The sequence below is a fragment of the Hypanus sabinus genome, chromosome 2, assembly GCF_030144855.1.
Source record: "Hypanus sabinus isolate sHypSab1 chromosome 2, sHypSab1.hap1, whole genome shotgun sequence".
Taxonomy (NCBI): Eukaryota; Metazoa; Chordata; class Chondrichthyes; order Myliobatiformes; family Dasyatidae; genus Hypanus; species Hypanus sabinus.
The window spans coordinates 16,945,924-16,972,344 of NC_082707.1; the positions used below are offsets into that span (position 1 = coordinate 16,945,924).

At 45.1% G+C, this 26,421-nt stretch overlaps 1 protein-coding gene across 2 annotated transcripts in view; it reads right to left on the reverse strand.

Moving 5' to 3' along the window:
• Positions 1-26,051, reverse strand: part of LOC132406609 (rho guanine nucleotide exchange factor 26-like) — a 218,438-nt gene extending 192,387 nt beyond the window's left edge. The window contains exons 1-3 of one of the 2 annotated variants that reach the window (XM_059992420.1): positions 25,465-26,051; positions 13,342-14,141; positions 389-437 (exon numbers count right to left, since the gene is read on the reverse strand). In XM_059992420.1, the coding sequence (XP_059848403.1) occupies positions 389-437; positions 13,342-14,034 (742 nt within the window). In that variant the 5' untranslated portion in view covers positions 14,035-14,141; positions 25,465-26,051. Of the gene's footprint in view, positions 1-388; positions 438-13,341; positions 14,142-25,022; positions 25,241-25,464 lie in introns of those variants that run through there. The other variant, XM_059992427.1, reaches the window with a different exon arrangement.
• Positions 26,052-26,421: the final 370 nt, after the last annotated feature.

The following is a 26,421-nucleotide window of genomic DNA, read 5'->3' on the forward strand; positions in this document are numbered from 1 at the left end:
GAGCCTGATGATTGAAAGGTAGTACTTGTTCCTGAAGCTGGTGATGTGGGACCTAAAGGCTCCTGTACCTCCTGCTTGATGGCAACAGGAAGAAGAAAGTGTGAGCACTTACATGGCACTGGTGTGTCCACAAATGACAAACTCAGATCTTTGGGATTGGATCCAAATGGTGGTACAAGGATGAGTGATTTCTGCAGGATTGCAAGAAGAACTTGTGCAAAGTTTGACTGGTTTAAGTGCTGGGAGGGCGAATCACTGAAGTGTCTCAATGATCAAAGTAGATACCAAAGTACAGTACGTATATGTCACCATATACAACCCTGAGATTCATTTCCCAGCCGGCACTCACAGCACCAGCCAAGAACCACACACAAAGACTGACAATTACCTTTTCCGTCGAATGGCCCCTGGATCGTCAGTTGCTTCTTTTCTTGTTCCTTTCCACAAAAGGAGAGAAAAAGATGGTTAGTATTTGGGATCGATGATAGTTTACTCCACTACACAGGGTAATGGAAATGGTTTAATACTGTCACAGTGGAAAGCTAGCCTTGCATACTGTTTATATAAATCATAATGTTACATTGTTCATTGAGGCAGAAAAAGGCAAAACACTAATAATGCAAAATAAAGTGCAAGAGCCAGACAGAGCCACTGAAACAGGCCAATCTGCCTATCTAGTCCTTAGCAAACTATTAATCTGCCCAGTCCTATCGACCTGCACCTCAAGCCTCCACACCCCTCCCATCCATGTACCTATACAAACTTCCCCAAAATGTTTAAATCAACCCTGCATCCACCTCTTCTGCTGTTATTCCACACTCTCACCACCCTCTGAGTGAAGATGTTCCCCAATGTTGCCCTTAAACATTTCACCTTTCACCCTTAACCCATGAACTCTAGCTCTAGTCTCGCCCAACCTGTATCAATTCTCTCCTTATTCTCCTATGTTCTAGGGAATAAATTCCTAACCTATTCAAACTTCCCCAATAACTTGGGTTCTTTAGTCCTGGCAGCATCCTTGTAAATTTTCTCTATATTCTCTCAGTCTTACTGACATCTTTCCTGTTGGTTGGTGACCAGGAAGTGCTGTACAGGATAGATTGCAAGGTTAATTTTATCTTACTAGAGAACCATTTACGGAGAGGAAGCTTCTGAAACGAAGAAGGAAGCCCCGAACACTGCCAGAGATGAAGGACCTTCATTGCTGCCCTAAACACCAATGGCGTAACAGGCAATGATAATAAACAATAATAATGGAGCCATTTAATAGGCTTATAAAATGGGGTCAAAACTGTCCTTCAGACTGGTCTTACGTCCTTTCAGGCTTTTGTATCTTCTGCCTGATGGGAGACAGAATGCCTGGGGATGGTGAGGTCTTTGATTTTGCTGGCTGCTCTCAGACAGAAAAAAGTTTATACAGAATCCATAGAGAGGAGGCTGGTTCTTGGGTTGTACTAAGTTGTACCCAAACTATCTTCAGTTTCTAGCAGTCATAGGCAAAGTAGGTGCTATGCCAAACTGTGATGCACCTGGACCGGGTGCTTTCTATGGTGCATTAGTTAGGGTTGATAAGGACATGATGAATTTCTTTAGCCTCCTGTGGAAGTATTTGAGTTGGTGAGTATTCTTGGTCGTTCCATCAATGTGGTGGAACAAGGACAGAAATCTAGTGATGTTCATTCACTTCTGGGAACTTGAAGCTCACCGTTAATGAGAAAGGTACACACTGGAGTCAGACATGCTCTCAGAGGGTCAATGGAAATGCTACACTTATTGAACGGAGAAAATGAACAAAGAGCAGAGTGCACTTCACTGAACTGATTCCACAAGCAAGTAACTCACTTTCAAAGACTAGACAACGCATTCTCAATATTTATTATTTATTGTTATTATGGTTTTTTTTTCCTTTATGTATTTGCACAATTTGTTGCCTTTTGCATGTCGGTCGTTTTTGTCTGTTTGTGCAGTTTTTCATCGATTCTATTGTGTATTTATTGCAAATGCCCACAAGAAGATTAATCTCAGTATATTTGATATGTATGTACTTTGATGATAAATTTACTTTGAATTTTGAAGATTTCCATTTGCATAAGACCATTCTCATCCAAGTGAATGCCTAAGCAATTCACATCAGTGAAGCACTTTGTGTGGTCACTGTTTCAATATAGAAAAAGTCAGGGCCGATTTGAGCACAGTGAGCTCCCAGGAAGAGTAATGTGATCATGGCCAGAGGACAGGCAGGAGATGCGCGCTCTGTGATAACGACAGGGCAGGACAGCGGGGAACAGGCGACTTCTCCCACGACGTCCTTTATATCAGGTAGTGCAAAGCTTGTTTTACAGCCCAAATTGCTTCCAAGGCTGCTCACAGAAAACACGCTTTGTGTTAATGAAACAAACCCCATTATTTAAGCTGCTCCAGCCACCGCCCTTCACTGTTCCACTTGCCAAACCAGCACCGACATCACACAGTTCTGTACGCCAGTGTTCTACAGAATCAGATTTAATATCACCAGCATATGTGGTTAAATTTGTTGTTTTCCAGCAGTACAGTAACAGATACTAAAAATTAAGTACATATAAAATAATAAATAAAATGAGTAGTGCAAAAGGAGAGGAAAAAATGCTGAGGAAGTGTCCATTCAGATGGTGGAAGACAAGGAGCTGTTTCTGAAACATTAACAAGAGAAAATCTGCAGATGCGGGAAATCCAAGCTGAAGGGACTCGGCCCGAAACATTGGCTACACTTTTCTAACAGACGCTGCCTGACATGCTGAGTTCGCCCAGCGTTGTGTACGTACTCTTTGATCCACAGCATCTGCAGTTGTATTTTTGTGTGTTGATACCCGGGAACTTGAATCTGCTCACCCTTTCCAATTCCGATCCCTCAATGAGGACTGGTGTACACTCCCTCGAATTCCTCTTCATGAAGTTCACAATCAATTCCTTGGTCTTACTGATGTTGAGTGCAAGGTTGTTGTTGTGACACCACCGATCTATCTTACTCCGTACGCCTCCTCATCACCATTTGAAATTCTTCCATCAATAGTATCAACAAATTTATTGATAGTGTTTGAGCTGTGCCTTGTTGTTATTGTTCATCCGTCGGAGTTGAAGACGACCACGACTTCTGTGCCTAGATATACAGTCATGGGTGTAGAGAGAGTAGAGCAGTGGGCTATGTACATATCCTTGAGGTGCACCAGTGTTGATAGTCAGCAAGGAGGAGACCATAATTCCGATTTGCACAGATTGTGGTCTCGCAGTGCAAAAGTCAAGTAGCCAGTTGCAGAGGAAGGTACAGAAGCCCAGGTTCTGGAACCTGTTGATAAGAACTGAGGTTATGGTTGTGTTGTACGCTGAGCCGTAATCAATAAACAGCTGCCAGAGATAAATATTACCATTAACCAGTTGATCCAAGGCCGAGTGGACAGCCAGCGAGATTGTGTTTCCATCTACTTTGGACATGACCTGATCCCATCACTACTGTACCTCAGTGTTATACAGTGACAGACCCATCCCCACCAGTACTATATCTGTGTAACACAGTGACAGAGCTGTCCCTAGAGGGCTGTACCCTGTGGTATACAGAGAGAGTACACAGTGTAACAGTAAGGTACAGTACTAGTTTGTCACTTATCCCAGTCTTAAACATGGACAAGCCCATCCCCACTGATACTGTACCCCAGTGTTATACAGCGATAGACCCTCCCCACCAGTACTGTACCCGTGTTATACAGTGACAGAGCTGTCCCACCTGTACAGTACCTGTGTTATACAGTGACAGACCCTTCCCTACCGGTACTGTACCCCAGTATTATACAGTGACAGCTGTCCCCACAGGGCTGTACCCTGTGTTATACACAGAAAGTACACAATTTTAACAGTGAGGTACAGTACTTGTCCATCACTGTACCCCAGTGTTATACACTGACAGACCTGCCCCCACTGGTACAGTACTGCAGTGTTATACAGAGAGAGTACACTGGGTAACAGTGAGGTACAATACTAGTCTGTCGCAGTATCCCAGTGGAAAGAGTTCTCCCCACCGATCTACTACCCAGGTTAAACAGCGGTGATCCTATTTGGAATTAATCTGGAATATTGGAGAACATAATTATGGATCCATTCAAAATGAGAATCAGCTTTCAGGGAATAAAACCTGTTCACCATTCTCCTCCAACAAATAAACTGAGTCTACTGAAACCAACCATTGGGTGGGGAACATCCCGATCCCACCCCACTGAAACCAGGCAGGTGAAGACAATAGAACAATGGCCTTGTTAAGTGGTGGCTTTTGAAATCTTCAGAATGATGTCAGGGAAGGTATCAGGTGGCTATTGCCTGGATTCACACATCCCGATTACTTAATGCTCAGTTCAGCGCTGCTCTGTTTTGTTCCTTACTGTTCTGGCTGGTTGCTTATTAGGAGAGTCATCTGTTAACTCTGGACAAAAGGGATCTGCCCCACCATTCCATCATGGCTGATTTATTATCCCTCTCAACCCCTTTTCCCTGTAAGCGTTGATGCCCTGATTGATTCGGAACCTATCAACCTCTGCCATAAGAATACCGAATGACCTGGCCTGTGCAACCATCTGAGACAATTAATTCCACAGCTTCACCACCCTCTGGCTAAGGAAATAGTTCCTCATCTCTGTCCTAAATAGACGTCCCTCAACTCTGAGGGGAGCCTTGTGTTCCTAGGCTCACCCACTACAGGAAATATCCTCTCCATATCTACTTTATTTCAACATTCGATAGGTTTCAATGAGATAAATCTTCCTCCTCCCCCATTCGTCTAAACGCTCACAAGTACCGACTCAGAGCCATCAAACGCTCCTCATATGTTAATCCTTTTATTCCAGTAACTATTCTCGTGAATTTCCTCTGGACCATTTCCAATGTGTATGTTTTGAACGTCTATACTAGAGGCTCTTCGACCAGTTTTTCCTACTGATTATTCAAAACGGTTCAGCTATTTGGGATATGCTACCATTGTAAATATGTAATCCTTCAGTTACTGAATTATACTCAAAAGTGTTAAAGCAGGTGAATACAGCCAACGAAACTAGTCGATTATTTATTGTTATCTTTGTGTTTGCAAGTCCGGTTTCTGTCCCCTTCCTTTCCAGTCCTGATGAAGGATCTCGGCCCAAAGCGTTGACTGCTTATTCCCCTCGGTAGATGCTGGCCGACTGGCTGAGTTCGCCCAGTGTTTTCTGTGTAGTGCTATTCCTCTTTTGCAAAGTTTGGCTTCTGTCACTTACAGAAATTTGTCTGCCTTTCCATGTACTGCTGCCACAAAACACATTCCACAATGTACATCAGTAATAATATACCTGATTCTTACAACGTGGGGTTCGCCTGAACATCTACTGAGTGAATAAGACTTATATATTTCCCAGCTATAGCTTCTGTGTGGTTCAGTTTAATCACAACAGACCCCGGATTAATACAGTGACAGACCCATCCTTACTGGGCCTGTACTCCAGTGCTATCCAGTGACAGATCAGTCCCCACCGGTACTGTACCCCAGTGTAATACAGTGACAGACCCATCCTCACTGGGCCTGTACTCCAGTGCTATCCAGTGACAGACCAGTCCCCACCGGTACTGTACCCCAGTGTAATACAGTGACAGACCCATCCTCACTGGGCCTGTACTCCAGTGCTATCCAGTGACAAACCCATCCCCACCAGTACTGTATCCCAGTGTTATACAATGACAGACCCATCCTCACTGGGTCTGTACTCCAGTGCTATCCAGTGACAAACCCATCCCCACCAGTACTGTACCCCAGTGTAAAACAGTGACAGACCCATCCTCACTGGGCCTGTACTCCAGTGCTATCCAGTGATAGACCAGTCCCCACCAGTACTGTACCCCAGTGTAATACAGTGACAGACCCATCCTCACTGGGCCTGTACTCCAGTGCTATCCAGTGACAGACCAGTCCCCACCAGTACTGTATCCCAGTGTTATACAATGACAGGCCCATCCTCACTGGGTCTGTACTCCAGTGCTATCCAATGACAAACCCATCCCCACCAGTACTGTACCCCAGTGTAAAACAGTGACAGACCCATCCTCACTGGGCCTGTACTCCAGTGCTATCCAGTGATAGACCAGTCCCCACCAGTACTGTATCCCAGTGTTATACAGTGACAGACACATCTTCACTGGGCCTGTACTCCAGTGCTATCCAGTGACAGACCCATCCCCACCAGTACTGTATCCCAGCGTTATACAGTGACAGACCCATCCTCACTGGGCCTGTACTCCTGCGCTATCCAGTGACAGACCCATCCCCACCAGTACTGTACCCGTGTTATACAGACACAGACCCATTTTGTACCATTTATACAGTGACAGACCCATCTCCAACAGTACAATACCCCAGTGTTATACAGTGACAGACCTGTCCTGACCTGTACTGTACCCCATTGTTATATAGTGACATATCTGTCCCCACCAGTACTATACCCCAGTACTATACAGAAACAGACCCACTTCCATTGGTACTGTACCCCAGTGTTATACTGTGACAGGCCTATCCCCACTAGTATTATACCTACGTTATACAGTGACAGAATTGATCTGTGCTATTGTATCCCAGTGAGACAAAAGTAAAACAAAAACTTAATCAACTTTTTTGATGGTTTCTGTAAGACCGATCATCCATTTTTGTGTTACACATGGCATTTAGTACCACATACACATTGAAATTCACTTCCACCTGATGTCAATGCAATCTAGCTTCTGAAAATACTGGTATACATCTGTTTCTGTATACTGATTAAAGTTGGTAAAACAGGAGGATTTTACCCCAGGTTTAACTATATCTGTAAAGTGTAATTAGAGATAAGGAAATTATTTTCATAAGAATAGAACAGCACATTACAGGCCCTTCAGCCCACCATGCTGTGCTGACCTTATAATCTACTCTATCTGACCCTTCCCTCCCCCACAACCATTTTATGTAGGATATAGCATATATTTATATAGAACAGAAGCTACAGATACTGATAATCTCTATATCCAACCTCTGAAAAATGCAACCATGTCAAAATTTACAAGTATTTCTGACTCAGAACTCTAAAATTTTGACATCGAGTAAACAGTTTACAGTCAGTCCTCCTTATCCGCAGGAGATTGGTTCTGGGACCCCTCCCCACGGATACCCAAGTCCCTTATTTAACATGTATCAGAGCGGTGGTCTTTAGGACCCAGCGGAACCTAGGACTATATTTAACATGTCTCCGTGCGGAGGACATTAGGACCTGGCGGCACAGCTCTGAATCCGCAGTGTTTCTGTTCACGAAAATAATCATGATCACCATTGAAAATAAGGTGGAAGTAATAACGCGATCGGAAAAAGGTGAAACGCCATCAGTCATTGGAAAAGCGTCAGGCTACAGTCGGTCAATGATCGGAATAATTTTAATGGAAAATGTGAAAGGCCCTGCCCTGATAAAAGCTACAATTCTTACTAAGCAACGCAGTGGTTAAATTTTTGAAATATGCATGTTTCTTAAGTGTTTTATATGCATAGAAATGTAAAATATGTACTACATACTAAGAAAAACGTTTGACTAACTGACGCTAAATAATTCCGGATGTACCTGTTCCGACTTCAAAACCGACTTAAAGACAGACTCAGGAATGGAACTCATTCATAACCCGGGGACTGCCTGTACTTTTAAGTCATTTCTTGATTACTTATAATACCCAATACAATGTAAATGCTATGTAAATAGTTGTCATACTGTATTGCTTAGGGAACAATGACAAGAAAAAAATAGTCTGTACATACTCAAGCAACGAGTGCTGGAGAGAGAACTTCCAGGTTTCCCCATCCGCGGTTGGTTGAATCTGCGCATACAGAATACTCGGATAAGGAGGGCCGACTGTACTTGCTGAATTGACCCTGCCCCTACCACACTTTTTAGCAACTCTTAGCAGTGTTTTTCTGTTAGATAAATTATTAACACATCCCCTGAAGTTGGAGATTTCCAGATGTCTTTAAAATTGTGGCTGTCAAACCCTTACCTAAAAAGCCAAACTTTGACAGTAAGGTACCAGCCTTTATTAAATCTTCCCTTGCTGAGCAAGGTTCTTAAGAAGTTCATTTTCAACCAACCCAACAACTACCTGAATAACAATATTTTAGAAAAGTTTTACGAAGGTCTTAGAGCATGCCACGGCATGGAGTGCCCCTTTGGTCCCCCTTACCAAAATTGCCGGCGAGTTTAGGCTCAGCAATGAAACCAACAGAGTCTTAGCTCCAACTCCCTTAGATCTGAGTGCTGCCTTGAACACAATTGATCATAACATTCTCCTAGATCGCCTTGAGAACTGTGTTGGCCTCTCTGGGGGTGCCCTTCAATGGTTTCAAACTGATGGAATGAACACCAATTTCTTGAGCTTCTGGTAATGCTCCCCCCCCCCCCACCCACCAGCCTCCTTCACTATTCCCCTTTCCCTCTCTCACCTTATTTCCTAACCTGCTCATCACCTCCCTCAGGTGTGCCTCCCCCTTTCCTTTCTTCCATGATCTCTATCCTCTCCCATCAGATTCCACCTTCTCCAGCCCTGTATCTCTTTCACCAATCAACTTCCCATCTCTTTACTTCGCCCCTCCCCCATCCCAGTTTCACTTATCACCTTGAGTTTTTTTCCTCCCCACCTTCTAACTCTGACTCCTCATCTTTTTTCCCTCCAGTCCTGCTGAAGGGTCTCGGCCTGAAATGTCGACCATACTCTTTTCCATTGATGTGGCCTGGCCTGCTGAGTTCCTCCAGCATTTTCTGTGTGTTACTTCGACTTTTAGCATCTGCAGATTTTCTTTTGGTTGCTAAATGGTGTTGCTCATATATCTGAGACAGAATTTTTTTGTCTCTGTTGGAGACTGAGGTACAACGTAGCTTTTGGTGTTGCTCAGGGAAGCTGTCTTGGTCCCCTACTTGTCTCTTTGTACCTGCTCCCCTTAGGAGACATCATTAGAGAACATAAACTTGATTTCCAGTGCTATGCAGATGACACACAATTATACATCTCCATCGAACCTGATGGTGATAACACCGTCTTCTCTGACTTCCTATCTGACTACAATAAACAAATTGACGAACAATGCTTTCATAAAACTAAATGCAGATGAAACTGAAATACATTTAGTTGGTCCCAAAGCCAAAGACACAAATCTCTTGATAAACTTGGCTTCCCTTGTAAAATTAGAAGTAACTAGCCCGAATTTTACCCTTGTCAATTGTTTTACCCTTGATTCACATTAAATTTTAAATCCCACATAGAGAAAGTGACCAGAGCAATACCCATTTGCACAGTACTGTATGTGACAATAAACCCAACCTTTATCCTCTCTTATCTTTTCAACCCACGGGTTCTGCTAATTGTGGCCTCTTCACTGCTTCTGACTACTTTCTGTCCGGATTGAAGATGGTAGATTCCTCTCTTTCAGATTGCACAAAGGCTGCCTCCATCAATACCCCTTTGCAAAGGGCACAGCGGAAAATGTGGCAAAATCAAGGGTTTCTCACATTGGAGATGAAGGGGAATAAAGGGGAGATGGCTCAGGAAGGATTCTGGGAGCTAATTCTCTCTTGCAGAGTGCCTGTTTCAAGCATGCTCAGTTTTAAGCTCTCTACTGGGCAACGTGCCAGAGAAGAGGTGGAGTGGAGAGGGTGAACATTACTAGTTTACGTGGTTCCTTCAGCTCACAAAAGCAGGATGCCCATTTTAACTTGCAGCTGGGGTGGGGGGGGGGGGGGTGGTGAGGAGGAGTTTAAGAGTTCGGAAATGAAAAAATGCAGACACAAGGCAAAAAGAGAAAGTTGGGAAGAAAGATATCTCGCTTATTTCCTATCCCTACATTCATTTGTGTGATCACTCAAATTGAGTATGATGTTCTCCTAAGCAGTTGTGCCCCTATTGGTGAATGCTTGTGTGTGACTTTGTTTAACATGGCAGGACTGATGATTGAGCAGCCACCACAGATTGGGGTCAGGGTCCAATGGCATGGAATGCAAGACGACTGGGGACCCTTCACAGTTATAGCCTTCCTCCACCTTCACTGCCACTGTGATGTTTCAGCATCTTCTACCAGATTGTTGAGATCTTGGTTGGATCATGCTTTGCCTGGAAACTCCCCCTTGACCTTACCAACACAGATCTCAAGATCTCAGAAACTCACAAGCCTCTCCACCATGACATGGTGACAATCCTCGGAAAAGCCATGTTCAGTAATCTCCAGCGACAGTCAAATTTAAAGTTCTCTCCCTCATTTTATGACCCCTCCAAAACTCTCTTCCCCACTTTCTACCTCTAATCTCCACCATCCCAATCATCCTCAGTGACCTGAAATGCTTCAATCCTGACCACTTGAGAACTTCCCCACTGATGTCCACATCTTCAGCTTCCAAGCCATGGAATTCCCCCCTCAATATCTGTCACTCTATTTGTCAGTTCTTCTTCAAGAGACCCCTTAAAAGTATCGACACCAAGTTTTTGTGGGTAATATAACATTTTATGGTGTCAGCTGGAAGAGTGGGTTTAATTCCTACCGATTACTGTGAATAGTTTGCACGTTTCTCCCCATGATTACGTGGGCTTGCTCTGACTACTCAGGTTTTTCCCCACATAGTAATGATGTACAGGCTAGGATCAGCCAGTTATGGCCATGATAAGTTGTTCGCTGGAAGTCCAGCGATACTTGTGGGCAGTCACCAGCGCATCCCAAGTGTATTGCTCATTGGCACATTTCACTTTGTGTTTCGGAATCAGAATCAGATTTAAAATCACCAGCATATGTCATTAAATCTGTTAAATATATATATATTAAACTGTTAGATTAAAAAGTAGTGCAAAACCAGACATAATCAAAGTGAGGTAGTGTTCATGGGTTCGATGTCCATTTAGGAATCAGATGGCAGAGGAGGAGAAGCCGTTCCTGAATCGCTGAGTGTGTGCCTTGAAGTTTCTACCTCCTACCTGCTACCTGCTGGTAACAATAAGAAGAGGGCATGTCCTGGGCAATGAGGGAATTCTTAATCATGGATGCCATCTTTCTGAGGTGCTGCTCCTTGAAGATGTCTTGGACACTATGGAGGATAGTACCCAAGTTGGAGTTGACTAAGTTTACGACTTTCTGTTGCTCCTTTTGTTCCTGTGCATAGTCCCCCACCCCGCCATACCAGACTGTGATGCATGCTGTCAGAATGGCTTCCATTGTACCTCTGTAGAAGTTTGAGTGTCTTAAGTGACAAACCAAATCTCCTCAAACTCCTAATGAAAATTGGTGTTATCTTGCCTTCTTTATAGCTGCATCAATAAGTTGTACCAGGTTAGATCCTCAGAGATCTTGACGCTCAGGAAATTGAAATCGCTCACTCTCTCCAGTTCTGATCGCTCTATGAGGATTGGTTCATGTTCTCTCAATCTAACGCTTTCTGAAGTCCACAATCAGCTTTTTGGTCTTACTGACTTTGAGTGCAAGGTTGTTGCTGCGACACCACTCCACTAGCTTCAATATTCACGTAACAGATAATTCTCATCTTTATTTCCTTTCACTCACCTTTCTTTGTTATGCTCCTTCCAAAGCATCCGAGAACATCCTTCTCTCTTAAAGAAGCAATGAAGATTTGGAGGTCAACGCAGCCTGCCCTGGGCTTGGAGGACCATCTGTATGTGTTGTTGGAGGAGTGGAAATCAGGCTCAGGGGTTCCCTACCTGGGGTCCATTGATCCCTCGGTTAATGATACTGGCACAAAAAAGGTTGGGAACCCTGGTTTAGCTATTGTTGCATGGTGTATGTTGGCTGCAGGTGGTTCTGCTAGGCATTTTGGGTACGCTACATTGGTACCAGCATGTGTGGCAAAACTTGCTGACTGTCTCCAGCACATCATCAGATTGTGTTGGTCGTTAACATTATTGATTCCACAGCATGTTTCAATATACGTGTGATTGATAAATAAATAAAATCTAATGACGGGCTGCCTTTTCATGTGGTGAGGGGCAGTGAGGGATGGAGTCATGTGGAGGATAAAAAGCAATTGCTGGAGGTGATGAGCATTGGAGACAAAGGTCTGAGAGCAATGGAGCCAAACACAAAATCCTGGAGGAACTCAGATCAGGCAGCATCTATGGAAGGAAATGGACAGCCTATGTTTCAGGTGGGTACCCTTCACCTAGTACAGATGGAGGGTCTCAACCCAAAATATCCACTACTCCTTCCCCTCCGCAGATGCTGCCTGACCTGCAGAATTCCTCCAGCAACTAGTCTTTTACTCACCATTCCAGCATCTTGTATTGATCTCTTTGTTTATGTAACTTTCCACAGGCAAAATCCTTTTGCCTGCAGTCAGATTTTCAATTGACTGTCTCCTGACTGAAATTTTCCATTGAATGGCACCAACAGGGACTGTGGACCCACTTCAGCTCCATCAGGGGTACAACTGCTTCCCCTCCCACCACTGGGGACATCTTCAAAACACAGCGTTCGAAAAGGCAACATCCATCACGAATGCTCCTCCCCATCGGGGACCTGCCCTCTTTTCATGACTAACATCAGGGATGAGGTTACAGGAGCCTGAAGACACACACTCGGTACGTTAGGAATAGATTCTTCCCCTCTGCCAGATTTCTGAATGGTCAATGCATCCATGACCACTGCTGTATTTATTTTTTTATTTTAACTTACAGAAATGTTTATGTCTTTCACTGCAAAGCGGCCACCAAACAACAAATTTCTCTAGATAATGTCAATGATAACAAACCTAATTCTGATCCGGAACAATCTTTTCGGAAGCTGCCAAGGTAGTCGCAGAGGCAGAGGCAAAAAAATTAGGGACAAGGTTCTGAGAGACATAGATAGAATGGACAGCCAAAGACCTTTGTTACATGGCAGAAATGGCTAATGCAACGAGGCATAATTTTAAGGTGATTGGAGGTAATTGTACAGGGGATGTTAGAGTTAGCTGAGTGTGGTATGTTCCTGCAATGCCCAGCCAAAGGTGGTGGTAGTTGCACATACATTAGGGACTCTTCGGTAACCACGAGGAAGAAATAAAAATGGAGGGGAATGTGGGAGGGAATTGATCTCAGCATAGGTTAAATGGTGAGCATAACATTGTGGGCTGAATGGCCTGTACTGCATTGTTCCATGTTCTATATGTAACTTGTATATACACTAAATACTGTATTTACACAACTTTACATTTCATTAAATGAAGGCAAATGAAAGATTTCCAGAATTTCACAACCTATTATTATCATTAAACCAAGAAAAAATGTATCATTAATTCATTGTCTCAAACAAGAAATTACCTTCACTTTGCCCAACGAGGAGAATTTCTCCTTGTCCTCGACCACTGTCCTGAGGTTGTGTTGGGACCTCTGGTTGTTTGCCTTCACGTTCGATGCGTGGTCAAAATGAACGCCACTACCCACCGCCCTTCTGTATGAGGTGGACCTCAGGCCACGGCAGAGCTGTCCAGGACTGTCCGGCTCGGGGTCAGTGTCTCTGTCCAAGTCCAGTTTGGGCACCAGAGGAGCACTGGGCATCTCCAGCATACTCTGCACTCTCCGGTTTCTGACACTGAACTGCCGGCTGTGGCCATTCAGGCTGTGGCTCTTGACTCTGACTCCCGACGCCAGGTCTTTGGGGATGATCTGCTGGGTGCCATTCTTCAACGAGACGGCACTGTTAGTGCTCAGGATGGTGCGGTTCTTTTCGGGCGCAGGAAGTGAGTGGGTGGAGGACTGCCTCTGTGGCAAGGGCCGGCCATTGGGAGATGTTACCATATTCCCATTGCTGGTGTGGACAGCGGGCACACCACCGTGGAGCGGGAAGTCCGTCACTGTGACGCCATCGGCTTGGTAGGAAGAAGGCCTCGTCTTAGTCCGATGATTAAAAGAGCCGGTGATGGGCGACTTGGGAGTTGACCTTCTCCTCCGCCAGAGCGGGGTTATGGCAAGATTGGACAAGTCAACTTCACTCTCCTGATCCATTCTGACCATCGAGGTTAAGCATCAGCGACAGTTGAGTTCAAGAGGCCCCATCAACCATCACTCATTGCAGGCAGCAGAGAGAGACCCCGAGTCTCGTCCAGACTGGGAAAGATGTCCTGTCCAACGACAGAAAAAAAATTGAAGTAAACCTCTTCAAGCTCAAGCAATGTACATAGGTTTGTGATTAGTAAGAACATGAACGATTATGGGGAAGAGGGCAGGAGAATGGGGTTGAGAGGCATAATGAAATCAGCCATAAAGAAATTGTGGAGCTAACTTGATGGGCCAAGTGGCCTAACTCTGCTCCTATGTCATATGGTATCAGTAGGATGAATTCCGTGATCTCATGAATACAAGGAAATAGGAGCAGAAGTAAGCCACTATTCGGCCCCTCAACTCTGTCCCACCATTCGACTGCTGATCTACATTGGCTTCAACTACTCTTCTGTGCCAGTCCTAATAATAATCCATTCCTTGATCATTCAAATATTTATCCACCTCCATTCCGGAGATGCGAGTCACTGAATATTTTCAAGACTAGTAGAGAGTTTTGGGGATCAGACAAGAAAGTGGAGTTTTGGCCAGGTTTAGATCTCAAACTTCCTACTTGTTGGAGCAACGTCAGAGGGGTCATGGTGGCCTAGAAAGAGTGGATGTGGAGAGGATGTTTCCTGAACTCTCTCCCAATTTTGAGGCTTCAATGGGTAGATGCTCAAAACAGTCACTGAGTGCCACCCCAGTATGGCATTGCCAGGAGAATGGAGGGCACGTTCCAAGGATGTTATGTTTGGAAAATAAGAACCATTCCCACTGATTCATGACTCAAAACATCCCTAAATAGAGCTGTACCATTCCAAATGGCTTTGAGATCCTGAGGACCTGCATCAGGAAGACAGACAGACACACACACACACACAAGCTACCACTGGGCAGGAGGTACAGAAGCCTGAAGATGTTCTTGAACAACCAAATTCAGTCCTTAAACCAACTGGCACAACCCTAATCACTACAGTTTAGTAAAACTATGACCATTTTGCTGTATTAAGTTGTGATCTTGCTTGCATGATGTTTAACATGTTTTTCTTGTGAGTGCCTCTGCTATTTTCAATTGCATTTGTGCATTTGACGATAAACTCAACTTCAACTTTGAGAAGTACACCACCCCATAGACACGATGCCCCTATCGAGTACCCAACTGCGTTAGGATCTGCAAGTCCCACATTGGTCATATTAGCCACTGTAGATCTGGAGTCATGGTGTTATACAACATGGAAATAGGGCCTCAGACAGCTTTGTTGCCATAGACTATCTGAGCTAATCCTATTTACTCACATTTGGCCTACATCCCCCACTTCTATCCATGTAGCTGTCCAAATGTCTGTTAAATGGTGGAATTGAGCCCAGCTCTACCATTTCCTCTGACATCTCATTCCATAAGCCCACCACCACTTGTGTGAAAACCTGCCCCTCAGATCTCCTTTAATTTCTTGCTCCTCCCCCCATCTCACCATAAAACTAGTTTTTGATTCCCCTAACCTGAGAAAAAGGCTGTAACTGTTCAGCTTATCGGTGCCCTCACGATCTGAGAAACTTCATAAGGTCACCTCTCAGCCTTCTCTTCTCCAGAGAAAATAGCCTAGGTTTATCCAATGTCTCCTTTTTGATGTCCCCCTGTCTTCCACTCCCAGAGTGGAAGGAAGACATTCTTCAAGTCAAGTCACTTTTATTGTCATTTCAACCATAACTGCGGGTACAACGTTCCTCCAGGACCCTGGTGCTACATGAAACCACACAAAACTACACTAGACTTCAGACCTACAGGGGACTACATAAAGTGCACAAAACAATAATTAATAAACAAGACAATAGACACAGTAAAGGGCAAATTACAATATAATAATAAATTATGTAAATATAAAGGAAAACAATGTTTCAGCAGGAATTGAGAAAGAAATGAGCAAAAATTGCAAAGGGAGGGAGAGAGAGAGAAGGGGGAGGGGAGAGGGAGCGAACAAGAGAGAGAGAGAGAGAGAGTGTGTGTGTGTGTGTGTGTGTGCGTGCGTGCATGCGTGTATATAAGTAAGTTGGTATTAGACTAGACTCTGGGAATTGAGAAGTCTAACAGCTTGGGGGAAGAAACTGTCTGGTCGTGAGAGCCCAAATGCTTCAGTACCTTTTCCCAGATGGCAGGAGGGAGAAGAGTTTGTATGAGGGGTGTGTGGGGTCCTTCACAATGCTGTTAGCTTTGTGGATGCAGCGTGTGGTGTAAATTTCTGTAATGGCGGGAAGAGAGACCCCGATGATCCCTTCAGCTGACCTCACTATCCGCTGCAGGGGCTTGCGATCCAAGACGGTGCAATTCCCGAACCAGGCAGTGATGCAGCTGCTCAGGATGCTCTCGATACATCCTCTGTAGAATGTGGTGAGGATGGGGGGGGGGGGAGATGGACTTTTCTCAGCCTTTGCAAAAAGTAGAGATGCAGCTGGGCTTTCTTGGCTATGGAGCTGGTGTTTGATAGTACCTCCTTGATCATGAGGTACTGTCAAAGAAAAAAGATTTTTAAAAAACCTCTTTAAAACTTATTTTGCTGAGCACAAAACATAGAACAGTATAGGTCCTTTGGCCCACTGTGTTTTGCCAATCTTTTAACCTGTTCTAACATCAATCTAACCCTCCCCTCCCATGTGCCTCTCCATTTTAATATCGTCCAAATGCCTTAAATGTCATTAATGAGTCTGCATCTACCACCACCACCACCCTCTGGCTAAAGACATTCCACCTCATCTCTGTTCTAAAGGGATGACCTGTATTCGGAGGCTGCAACCCCTCAGCCTCCAACTCTCCAGGAGACGGGTTTGAGATCCTGGATCTGAGAGATTCACTACAGGATTATTAAGAATTGGGAGCAGAACTTGGCCATTTGGCTCATCGGTTCTACTCCGTCATTTGACCATGAATGAGTTATCATCCCTCTCAACCCCATTCTCCCAGTGACCTTTGATAACCTTACTAATCAAAAACCTATCAATCTCTGCTTTAAGTACAGTCAATAACTTGGCCTCCACAGCTGTTGGTGGCAATGAACTCCACAGATTCACCGCCCTCTGGCTTAATAAATTCCTCCTCATTTCCATTCTAAAGGGACATCCTTCTGTTCTGAGTCTGTGCCCTCTGGTCCTAGACTCACCCATTATAGGAAACATCCTCTCCACATCCACTCTGTCAAGGGTTTTCAGCATTCATTAGGTTTCAGTGAGATGCCTCCTCTCCTCATTCATCTGAACTCTAGCAAGTACAGCCCAGAGCCATCAAACGCCTGGGCCTGTGGTTTGCAGCTGAGTGCCTTCCACACAGCATATTCGGCATCTTAGTTACATTAAGATAAGACACCATAAATAGTTCAGCTCAATCATGAGAATTCCTGAAAAAAAGACAAGTGCTCCTGATTGAGCAACAGCTCAATTATAAAAGTCTTATCCTTGCCATCAAACCTTTCTTTGGTCTCCACTTCTCCCTCTCCCTGTCTTTTCTCCAGTTGGAGAGCCTTGGCCGTTTTCTGCCCTCCCTAGTTCCTACCTCCTTTTTATTCCTTCATTGTCTGCCACACTGTGTCGCCACACACTGGAACTACCTCCCTAAAGCCTCTACTCTTAGCCCTCCAATACAACCTACTTCCTTGAATTAAACTTTGCCACAAACAGTTAAAGCTTCGGGCTGAGACACTTCACGTTCCGACGAAGGGTCTGGCCCTAAACATTGACTGTTTATTCCCCTTCATAGATGCTTCCTGACCTGCTGAGTTCCTGAAGTGTTGAGTGTGTTGCTCTGGACTTCCAGCAACTGTAGAATCACAAGTTCTGATTACCTCTGCTATTATCCTCTTTGTAAAGTTCATTTCCGAGGTTTGGGGCTGATTGCATTCCATCAAAGCACATTTAAAGGAGAAACTCAAATAGTTTGCCTCAAGCATAAGCTTAAATCTCACCACATGCCAATTGCCAGCAGGCTGACTTAAAAAGCTAAGAGACAGCCACCAAACGGAGACACAAGAGTGCCACAGTAGTGTAGCAGTTAGTGCAACACTTAGAGCTACAGGCATCGGAGTTTGGAGTTCAATCCCAGGGTCCTCTGTAAGCAGTTTGTACGTTCTCCCCATGGCCCATGACAGGATGCTATTCATTGACTGGGTCTCTGTACCTCCCTCTGCAATTAGATCCACAACATCCTCAACGGAAGACCACAATCTGAGCGGATTGGTGATAACATCTCCTCACTGACGATCAACACTGGTGCACCTCAGGGGTGTGTGCTTAGCTCACTGCTCTACTCTCTCTATACCCATGACTGTGTCACTAGGTATAGCTCAAATACCATCTATAAATTTGCTGACAATACAATGATTTTTGGTAGAATCTTAGGTGGTGACAAGAGGGTATACAGGAGTGAGAGATGCCAACTAGTGGAGTGATGCCACAGCAAAAAACTGGCACTCAACATCAGTAAGACGAAAGGGCTGATTGTGGACTTCAGGAAGGGTAAGATGAAGGAACACATACCAATCCTCACAGTGGGATCAGAAGTGGAGAGAGCGAGCAGTTTCAAGTTCCTGGGTGTCAAGATCCCCGAGGATCTAACCTGGTTCCAACATATCGATGCAGTTATAAAGAAGGCACAACAGCAGCTATACTTCATTAGGAGTTTGAAGAGATTTGGTATGTCAACAAATACACTCAAAAACCTTCTGTACATGTACCATGGAGAGCATTCTGATAGGCTGCATCACTGTCTGGTATGGGGGGGGGGGGGGAGGGGGGGGGAGGGGCTACTGCACAGGACAGAAAGAAGCTGCAGAGGGTTGTAATCTAGTCTGCTCCATCTTGGGCACTAGCCTACAAAGTACCCAGGACATCTTTAAGGAGCAGTGTCTCAGAAAGGCAGTGTCCATTATTAAGGACCTCCAGCACCCAGGGCATGCCCTTTTCTCACTGTTACCATCAGGTAGGAGGTACAGAAGCCTGAAGGCACACACTCAGTGATTCAGGAACAGCTTCTTCCCCTCCACCATCCGATTCGTAAATGGACATTGAATCTTTGGATACTACCTCACTTTTGTAGTATATATTATTTCTGTTTTTTGCACTATTTTTAATCTATTCAATATATGTTTAATTGATTTATTTATTTATCATTTTTTCCTCCTATATTATGGATTGCATTGAACAGCTACTGCTATACTCACAAATTTCATGACACACACTGGTGATAATGAACCTGTTTCTGATTCTGACCACGTGGGTTTCCTCCGGGTGCTGTAGATTCCTCTCACGGATCAAACAGGTACCGGTTCATAGGTTAATCGATCATGGTAAATTACCCAGTGTTAAATAGAGAGGTTGCTGGGCAGTGTGGCTCATTGGGCTCAAAGGGCCTGTTGCATGCCGTATCTACATCGATACGGAAATCTGGAAAGGCTGAAATCTAGACCAGCATTCAATGGAAGAAATCAGCAGGTCAGGCAGCATCCACGGAGGGAAAAAGACAGTCAGTCCTTCAGGTTGAGACCCAACTCCATTCTACCGGAGTACCAACAGAGTCCTGACCGGCAGTATCACTGCCTGCTATGGGAAATGCAAGATATCTGACTGCAAGACCCTGCAATGGATTATGAGGACTGCTGAGAGATTCATCCGGGTCTCTTCCCCCTCCCCAGGACACATACCAAAAGCACTGCGTTCACAGAGCCCTCAGCATTGCTAAGGACCCCTTCCATCCAGCTCAAAATCTCTTTGATTCCTACCACCATCAGGTTGAAGCTACAGCAATAATACACCAGGCAAGAGCTTCTTCCCCCAGGCTATGAGACCTCTGAAGAACCTGCTACTACCCAGCGCACATTATTTATCACCACTCCAGCAGCAATAACACACTGTATATTTAACCATATGTTGTAGAGGTACTTTGGACATTTGCAGAATGATCATTTTTGTCTGTTTATTGTATTGAATTAATAATTTTTTATGTGCTGTGTGCACTTTGTGTACGGTGTTTTGCACCTTTGTGCCAGAGGAAAGACGTTTCGGTTAGCGATGTACGTGTGTGCAGTTGAACGACAATAAGCTGAACCTGAACTCAATCACCACAACCATTAGAGATCAGCCTCGTTCACCGACCTGCCAGGGAAGAGAATTACCCCATGATACGCAGTTAGGAGGACATCCCAGTCCAGTCCAGTGCAGTGCAAAGCCCTCCCTACAGCTGAGCATATTTACACAGAGCGATGACAAAAGAACAAAAGAAAGTAGCGTCCATCATCAAGGGCCCCCAGCATCCCGGTCATGCTCTCTTCTCGCTGCTGCAATCAGATCCACCACCACCAGGGTCAGGAACAGTTATTACCCTACAACCATCAGGCTGCTGAACCAGTGCGGTCATCTCATCCAGCACTACTCCGAACTCACTCCACAACCTACAGGCTCACGTTCACAGTTTCCCTTCTTCTGCATGGTGGTATTTGTCGGGCTTTGCTTGTGTATGTTTTTTTTTGTAAATTCTATTGTTTTTTTTTCTCTCTGTTAAAAATCATGCAAGGCACTGAATCTTAAGGTAGCACATAGTAACATACAAACACGAATAAATCTGCAGATGCCGAAAATTCAAGCAATACACACAATTTATAGCCCATATCCAGCCTACTGTTTAGAGCAACACACACAAAATGCTGGTGGAACGCAGCAGGCCAGGCAGCATCTATAGGGAGAAGCGCTGTCGACGTTTTGGGCCGAGACCCTTCGTCAGGACTAACTGAAAGGAAAGAACTTGTGTGTGTTACATAGTAAAATACATGTACTTTGACAATCAATGTACTTTGAACACTTGTTCCCTGAACTGGAATATCTAGGCAGTGTAGCACGTAGCAATTTGTGAAAAAAAAGCATCACCTTAGAAACGTAACTGGGAAAGGCCAATAAAGAGTGGCGAGGAAAAAGCAAAGCTATGGTGGAACTCTGCAGGTCGAGCAGCGGCTGGGGTGGGAAAGAAATGGTGAAGGTCTTGGGTCAAGACCTCAAAATTGGGACTCAGTCAGAAACTTTGAACATCTCTTTGCCTCCAGGGATGCTGTTAATTTTATTTATTTATTTCTATTACGTGATGCAGCACAGATCTCAGAGAAGAAATGAAAAAGACTGAAAGAGTACAGAGAAAGTTTGTTTTATTTTGTTTAAAATCTCCAGCCCAACTAGCCACACCATCCAGAAACCCACCTATTTAACAGTCGTCTAATCACATAGCAATTCACAAAGATCAATTACCCTACTAACGTGTTTATCTTTGGACTGTTGGAAGAAACCGGAGCACCCGGAGGAAATCCACACATTTATGGCGAGGATGTACAAAATTAGTACAGACAGCTCCAGAACTGAACTCCGAACTCTGACGCCCTGAGCTGTAATAGCACTGGGCAATCCACTATGCTATCAAGGTGCCCCTTCGGCAATCTGTATTTTATCTAAATCCAGATTCCAGCCTCTGCTGTCTCTTGTGTTTCCAATCTGCAAGAATGACCATCCAAGGAGCCATCAGGAGATTTGGCAAGTTAACATTTTGCCTGCAGTCCTTTCAAAGGATAGACAAGATCCAGCGGAAATATTAACCTGCCTTATCATCCTTCAGCAACTAATTGGCTTAGTGTATACTTCCTAACGTTCTTTATTCCTGGATCATTCCTCTTGACCCGACTATCCTCCAGAAGAAATCTGGCTCCATGGGGCGGATATCCTTCAGAGGAACATTAATTATGTCCAAGTAGATTTGTGTTTGCAGTCAATAGGTCACACAGCACAGTAAGCCAAGTGGATCTGTGGGCACTTCTATTCATAGCACATCGACACTGAACAAAAATAAAAGAGGGACGCTTTCAAGCCTCCTCTTTCCTAGATCAGCACACTACTGTTCTTCTGTAGCAGTATACAGCTGGATTAAAAGGAAAGATGCAATGCTGAGAGAATATAAGGGATTGGGCAGACCTCACTCAAGAGTACTGGGAGCAGTTTTGAGCTCCTCATCCAGGGAAGGATGCGCTGGCACCGGAGAGGGTCCGGAGGATTTTCACAAAAATGATCACGGGAACAAAGGGGTTAATGTATGAGGAGCATTTGATGGCTCTGTGCCTGTACTTACTGGAGCTTAGAAGAATGACCAGGGGTCTCACTGAAACCTATCGAACATTGAAAGGCCTGCCGAAGGGTTTCGGCCCGAAACATCCACTGTACTCTCTTCCCAGATGCTGGCTGGCCTGCTGAGTTCCTCCAGCATTTTGTGTGTGTTGCTCGGATTTCCAGCATCCGCAGATATGTTTGAATATTGACAGGACTAGTTGAAAGTGGATATGAAGAGTATGTTTTCTATAGTGGGGGAGTTTAGGACCAGAGGGCACAGCCTCAAAATAGAGGGATATCCATTTGGAACAAAAGAGAATAAATTTCTTAAGCCAGAGGGTGGTGAATCTGTGGAATTCTCTGCCATCGACAGCTATGGAGACCAAATCATTGAGTCTATTTGAAGCGGAGATTGACTAGTTCTTGATTAGTAAGGGCATCTAATTTTACAGGGAAAAGTCAAAAGAATGGGGTTGAGAGGGTTAATGAATTAACCATGATGGAAGAATGGAGCAGCCTCAATAGGCCGAATGGTCTAATTCTGCTGCTCTGTCTGATGGCTTCACAGTCTAATCCCAAGTGTGAGCTCCCAACCTGCTCACCAGGAGGCAACTACAGAGACGCATCATGAAGAGCCACTGCCTCACTGAGCCAGTTTCGACCCTGACCTCCGGTGCTGTCTGCACGTAACCCGCACGCCCGCCCCCAGAACCCCAACGTTCCCCTACTGCTCTGCTTTCTTCCCACAGAGACACACACTGACAGAATAAACTAATCCAAGTGTGACGGGGACAAGAGAACAGGACACCAGAGAGTGAACTGCAGCACAGAATCATTGCAGTGACCAGCCTCCCCTCCGTGGGCTCTTCACACTTCCTACTGCCTTGGCAAAGCAGCCAGTTTAATCCAAGCTCAGCCTAAAGCATTGTCAGTTCATTCCTCTCCATAAATGCTGCTCAACTTGCTGAGTTCGTCCAACACTTTGTGACAACCTTCCCAGTCCAATTAGCTCATCTTCTGCCCCCTCCCATTATGAACAAAACACGAAAGCGCGAGATCACTATACACCAGGTTCAATGACAGCTTCTATCCCACTGCCATCAGGCATCCGAATGGACCTCACACAAGTTAAAAGATGAATTCCTTGCCCTCCCCCACCACATTCCCATTCTGGCTTCTTCCCCCCTCCTTCCCAGTCCTGATGACAGGTCTCAGACAGAATGGTTGACTGTTTCTTCCTTAGATACCGCCAGGCCTACTGAGTTCCTCGAGCATTTTGTGTGTTGCTCTGAATTTTCGGCATCTGCAGAATTTCTTGTGAAGAGGAATTTAATTTCCTAATCAGCCTCTTTGCAACTTCCACATTTTCTTTCTTTCCCTGCGTTGCACTGTCTCTGTTACACTACACTCAGTGACCACTTTATTCAGTACAGCTGGAGTATTTGGGGTCTTCTGCTGCAGCAGCCCATCCACTTCAAGGTTCAATGTGTTGTGCATTCAGAGATGCTCTTCTGCACTACACTGTTGTAACGGGTGGTTATTTGAGTTACTATCACCTTCCTGTCAGCTTGAACCAGTCTGGCCTTTCTCCTCTGACCTCCCTCGTTAACAAGGTGTTTTCACCCACAGAACTGCTGCTCACTGGATGTTCTCCTCCCCCCCCCCCACCCCACACTAGAGACTGTGGTGTGTAAAAATCCCAGGGGATCAGCAATCCCTGAGATACTCAAACCACCAACAATCATTCCATGTTCAAAGCCACCGAGATCGCATTTCTTCCCCACTCTGATGTTTGGTCTGGACAACAGCTGAACCTCTTGACCATGTCTGTGTGCTTTTACCTTTTGAGTTGCTGCCATATGATTGGCTGATTAGAAATTTGCATTTACAAGCAGGTGTACCTAATAAAGTGGCCACAGGCAGTCTATTCCAAATTCATTAATTGCTTTCCCCTCTGTACTAGCTCAATGCACGGTTATACAGTAATGGAGTGTTCTGCATGGATGCCATGTAAAACTGATTAAAACTGTCCTGGTGCATGGGACAAAGAACAATTTAATTACCCAAGAGGTGAAGACGAGTCTCCCCCTGTATTAATGAAACTGACTGGCTTAAGCATTGCATCTCCAGAGCACCTTTCCCATCCCTGCCAGAGGATCCACAGCAGCTCCTGAACCTACAGTCACTGGAACACTGCAACAACTCTCCTCTGCTCTGCCGGCTCAGCTTCCACTTAAAGTTCCCACTCCCCGTGCTGAAAGGACCCAAACATCTGATAGCCGAATGACACAATCAGAATCAAGTTTATTATCACTGGCAGATGTCGTGAAATTTGTTGCTTAGCAGCACTAGTACAATGCAAGACGTAAAATATACTTTAAATTATTATTTCAGTACATATATAGTACATATGAGGGAGAGACGCAGAGAGCCACACACACATACACAGAAGCAGAGAAAACAGGTCGTGTTCCTAGATTCAGAAAGTTGGCGACGGTGGTGAAAAAGCTGATCCTAAAACAAACAACAAAATCTTCAGATGCTGGAAATCCACAGTAACACACATACACACACACAAAGTCCTAGACGGAACTCAGCAGGTCAGGCGGCGAGTACGTGACTCCAGCGCTTTGAGTGTGTTGCTCTGTCCCTAAAATGTTGAGTGTGCACACCTTCAGGCTCCCATACCTCCTCTCTGAAGGCACGTTCTGATGATGGACGTGCTCAATGACGGATACCGCCTTTTGAAGACAGCCTCGATGGGGACGAAGAACGGCTGCTCGACTCGATTTGAGATTAAGTTCACAATCAGACAACAATGCAACCTTCACGTTGTTTACCTTGAACTTACTGGGAACGCGGAAACCGCTCCTCAGTTTTGGTTCTACGCAGCCCGTGCTCCCGTGCAGGCGCGAATGGGTTAATCTTGCTCCCAAATTCGTTTAATGAGCGTCGCCACAAGCGTTTCTGATTTTTGTTTAAAGCGCCGTCGGTCAGAGAAACAAACTATCGCGTGGGGGTCTACATTCCCGGTACAAATATTGTGAAAGGCACATTCCGTAACGTGTCAAAATGCGGATCTGGAACAATTTAGTCTGGAATTAACAGCGTGGAAAAACACAAACAAGCCAGCAATTTATTATCACGAAGAGACTCCCTCCTCCTAACTGTGTAGCTGTTGTTCTCAGATTTGAGAAGCTAGGGGATTTTTACGACAAAGAAAGCAATTAGCGGGGGTCTGCGAGAGCCGAGAGGAATTGCCAGATTGAAATTAAAACGTACCTCTAATTTCTCGCTGGGGCAATCCCGGTCAAGTCAGAGGACCTCTAGCGCCTGCTTCCCATTGTATAAATCCAGGGATTTGTGGTGGGTGTTCGGTTTGCCGGCAAGCTTCACTCTTTATTTCTCCCCTGTCTCAATCTCTTCTGGCCAGCTCCATCTTCACTGTTTTGGCTCCCTTGTGCAGGTTGGCGTGTCCTGCGGACGGATGCGACAGGTTGCGAGGGAGAGTGGATGGGGGGAAGGGGGGTGAATCGGTCGTCCAACCTGCGTTTACCACAACGTGCAAAATCCCACCTTCTCTCGGCCAGAGGCCAGAAAGCCGGGCCTCTCTCTTTCTCTCCTTCCAAAACACGCACGCCACCTCAAACTGTCCGCCCAACTTCTTGGTAGTTTGTGAACTTCAGAAGCCTTTCTTCGCGGAACAAAAACAAAAACTTGCGCTAATGCGTTGCGCCTCTCTCTGGATTTTCCTTGAATAGGTTCAGTAGGCTGGGATTTCGAAAAGGCGCCGACTCATTGATGTCAAATGATGAATACAGCGGACGGTCAAATCATTTAGGATTAGCGGCGGCCCCTCCCCACTTCAAAAAATCCATCGCGTTTGGTTAACACAGGAGATTCTGCAGATGCTGGAAATCCAGAGTAACACGCACAAAGTGCTGGAGGAACTCAGCAGGTCAGGCAGCATCTGTGGAAATGAATAAACGGTCAACGTTTCGGGCCGAGCCCCTTCATCAGAGCTGAAAAGGGTGGGGCGAAGAGGAAGGAGTACCAGATACAAAGTGAGAGTTAAAATCAGATTGAGGGGGGAGATCGGTGGGTAGGAGAAGGGGGATGAACTGAGAAACTGGGAGCTGATAGGTGTAAAGGCTCACGTTTAGTGCTTTCTTCCAAGGAAAGCACACGCCCCACTGGCACTGTGTTCCCTCCAGGTTGTACTGGTGTGTAGCCGCGCAG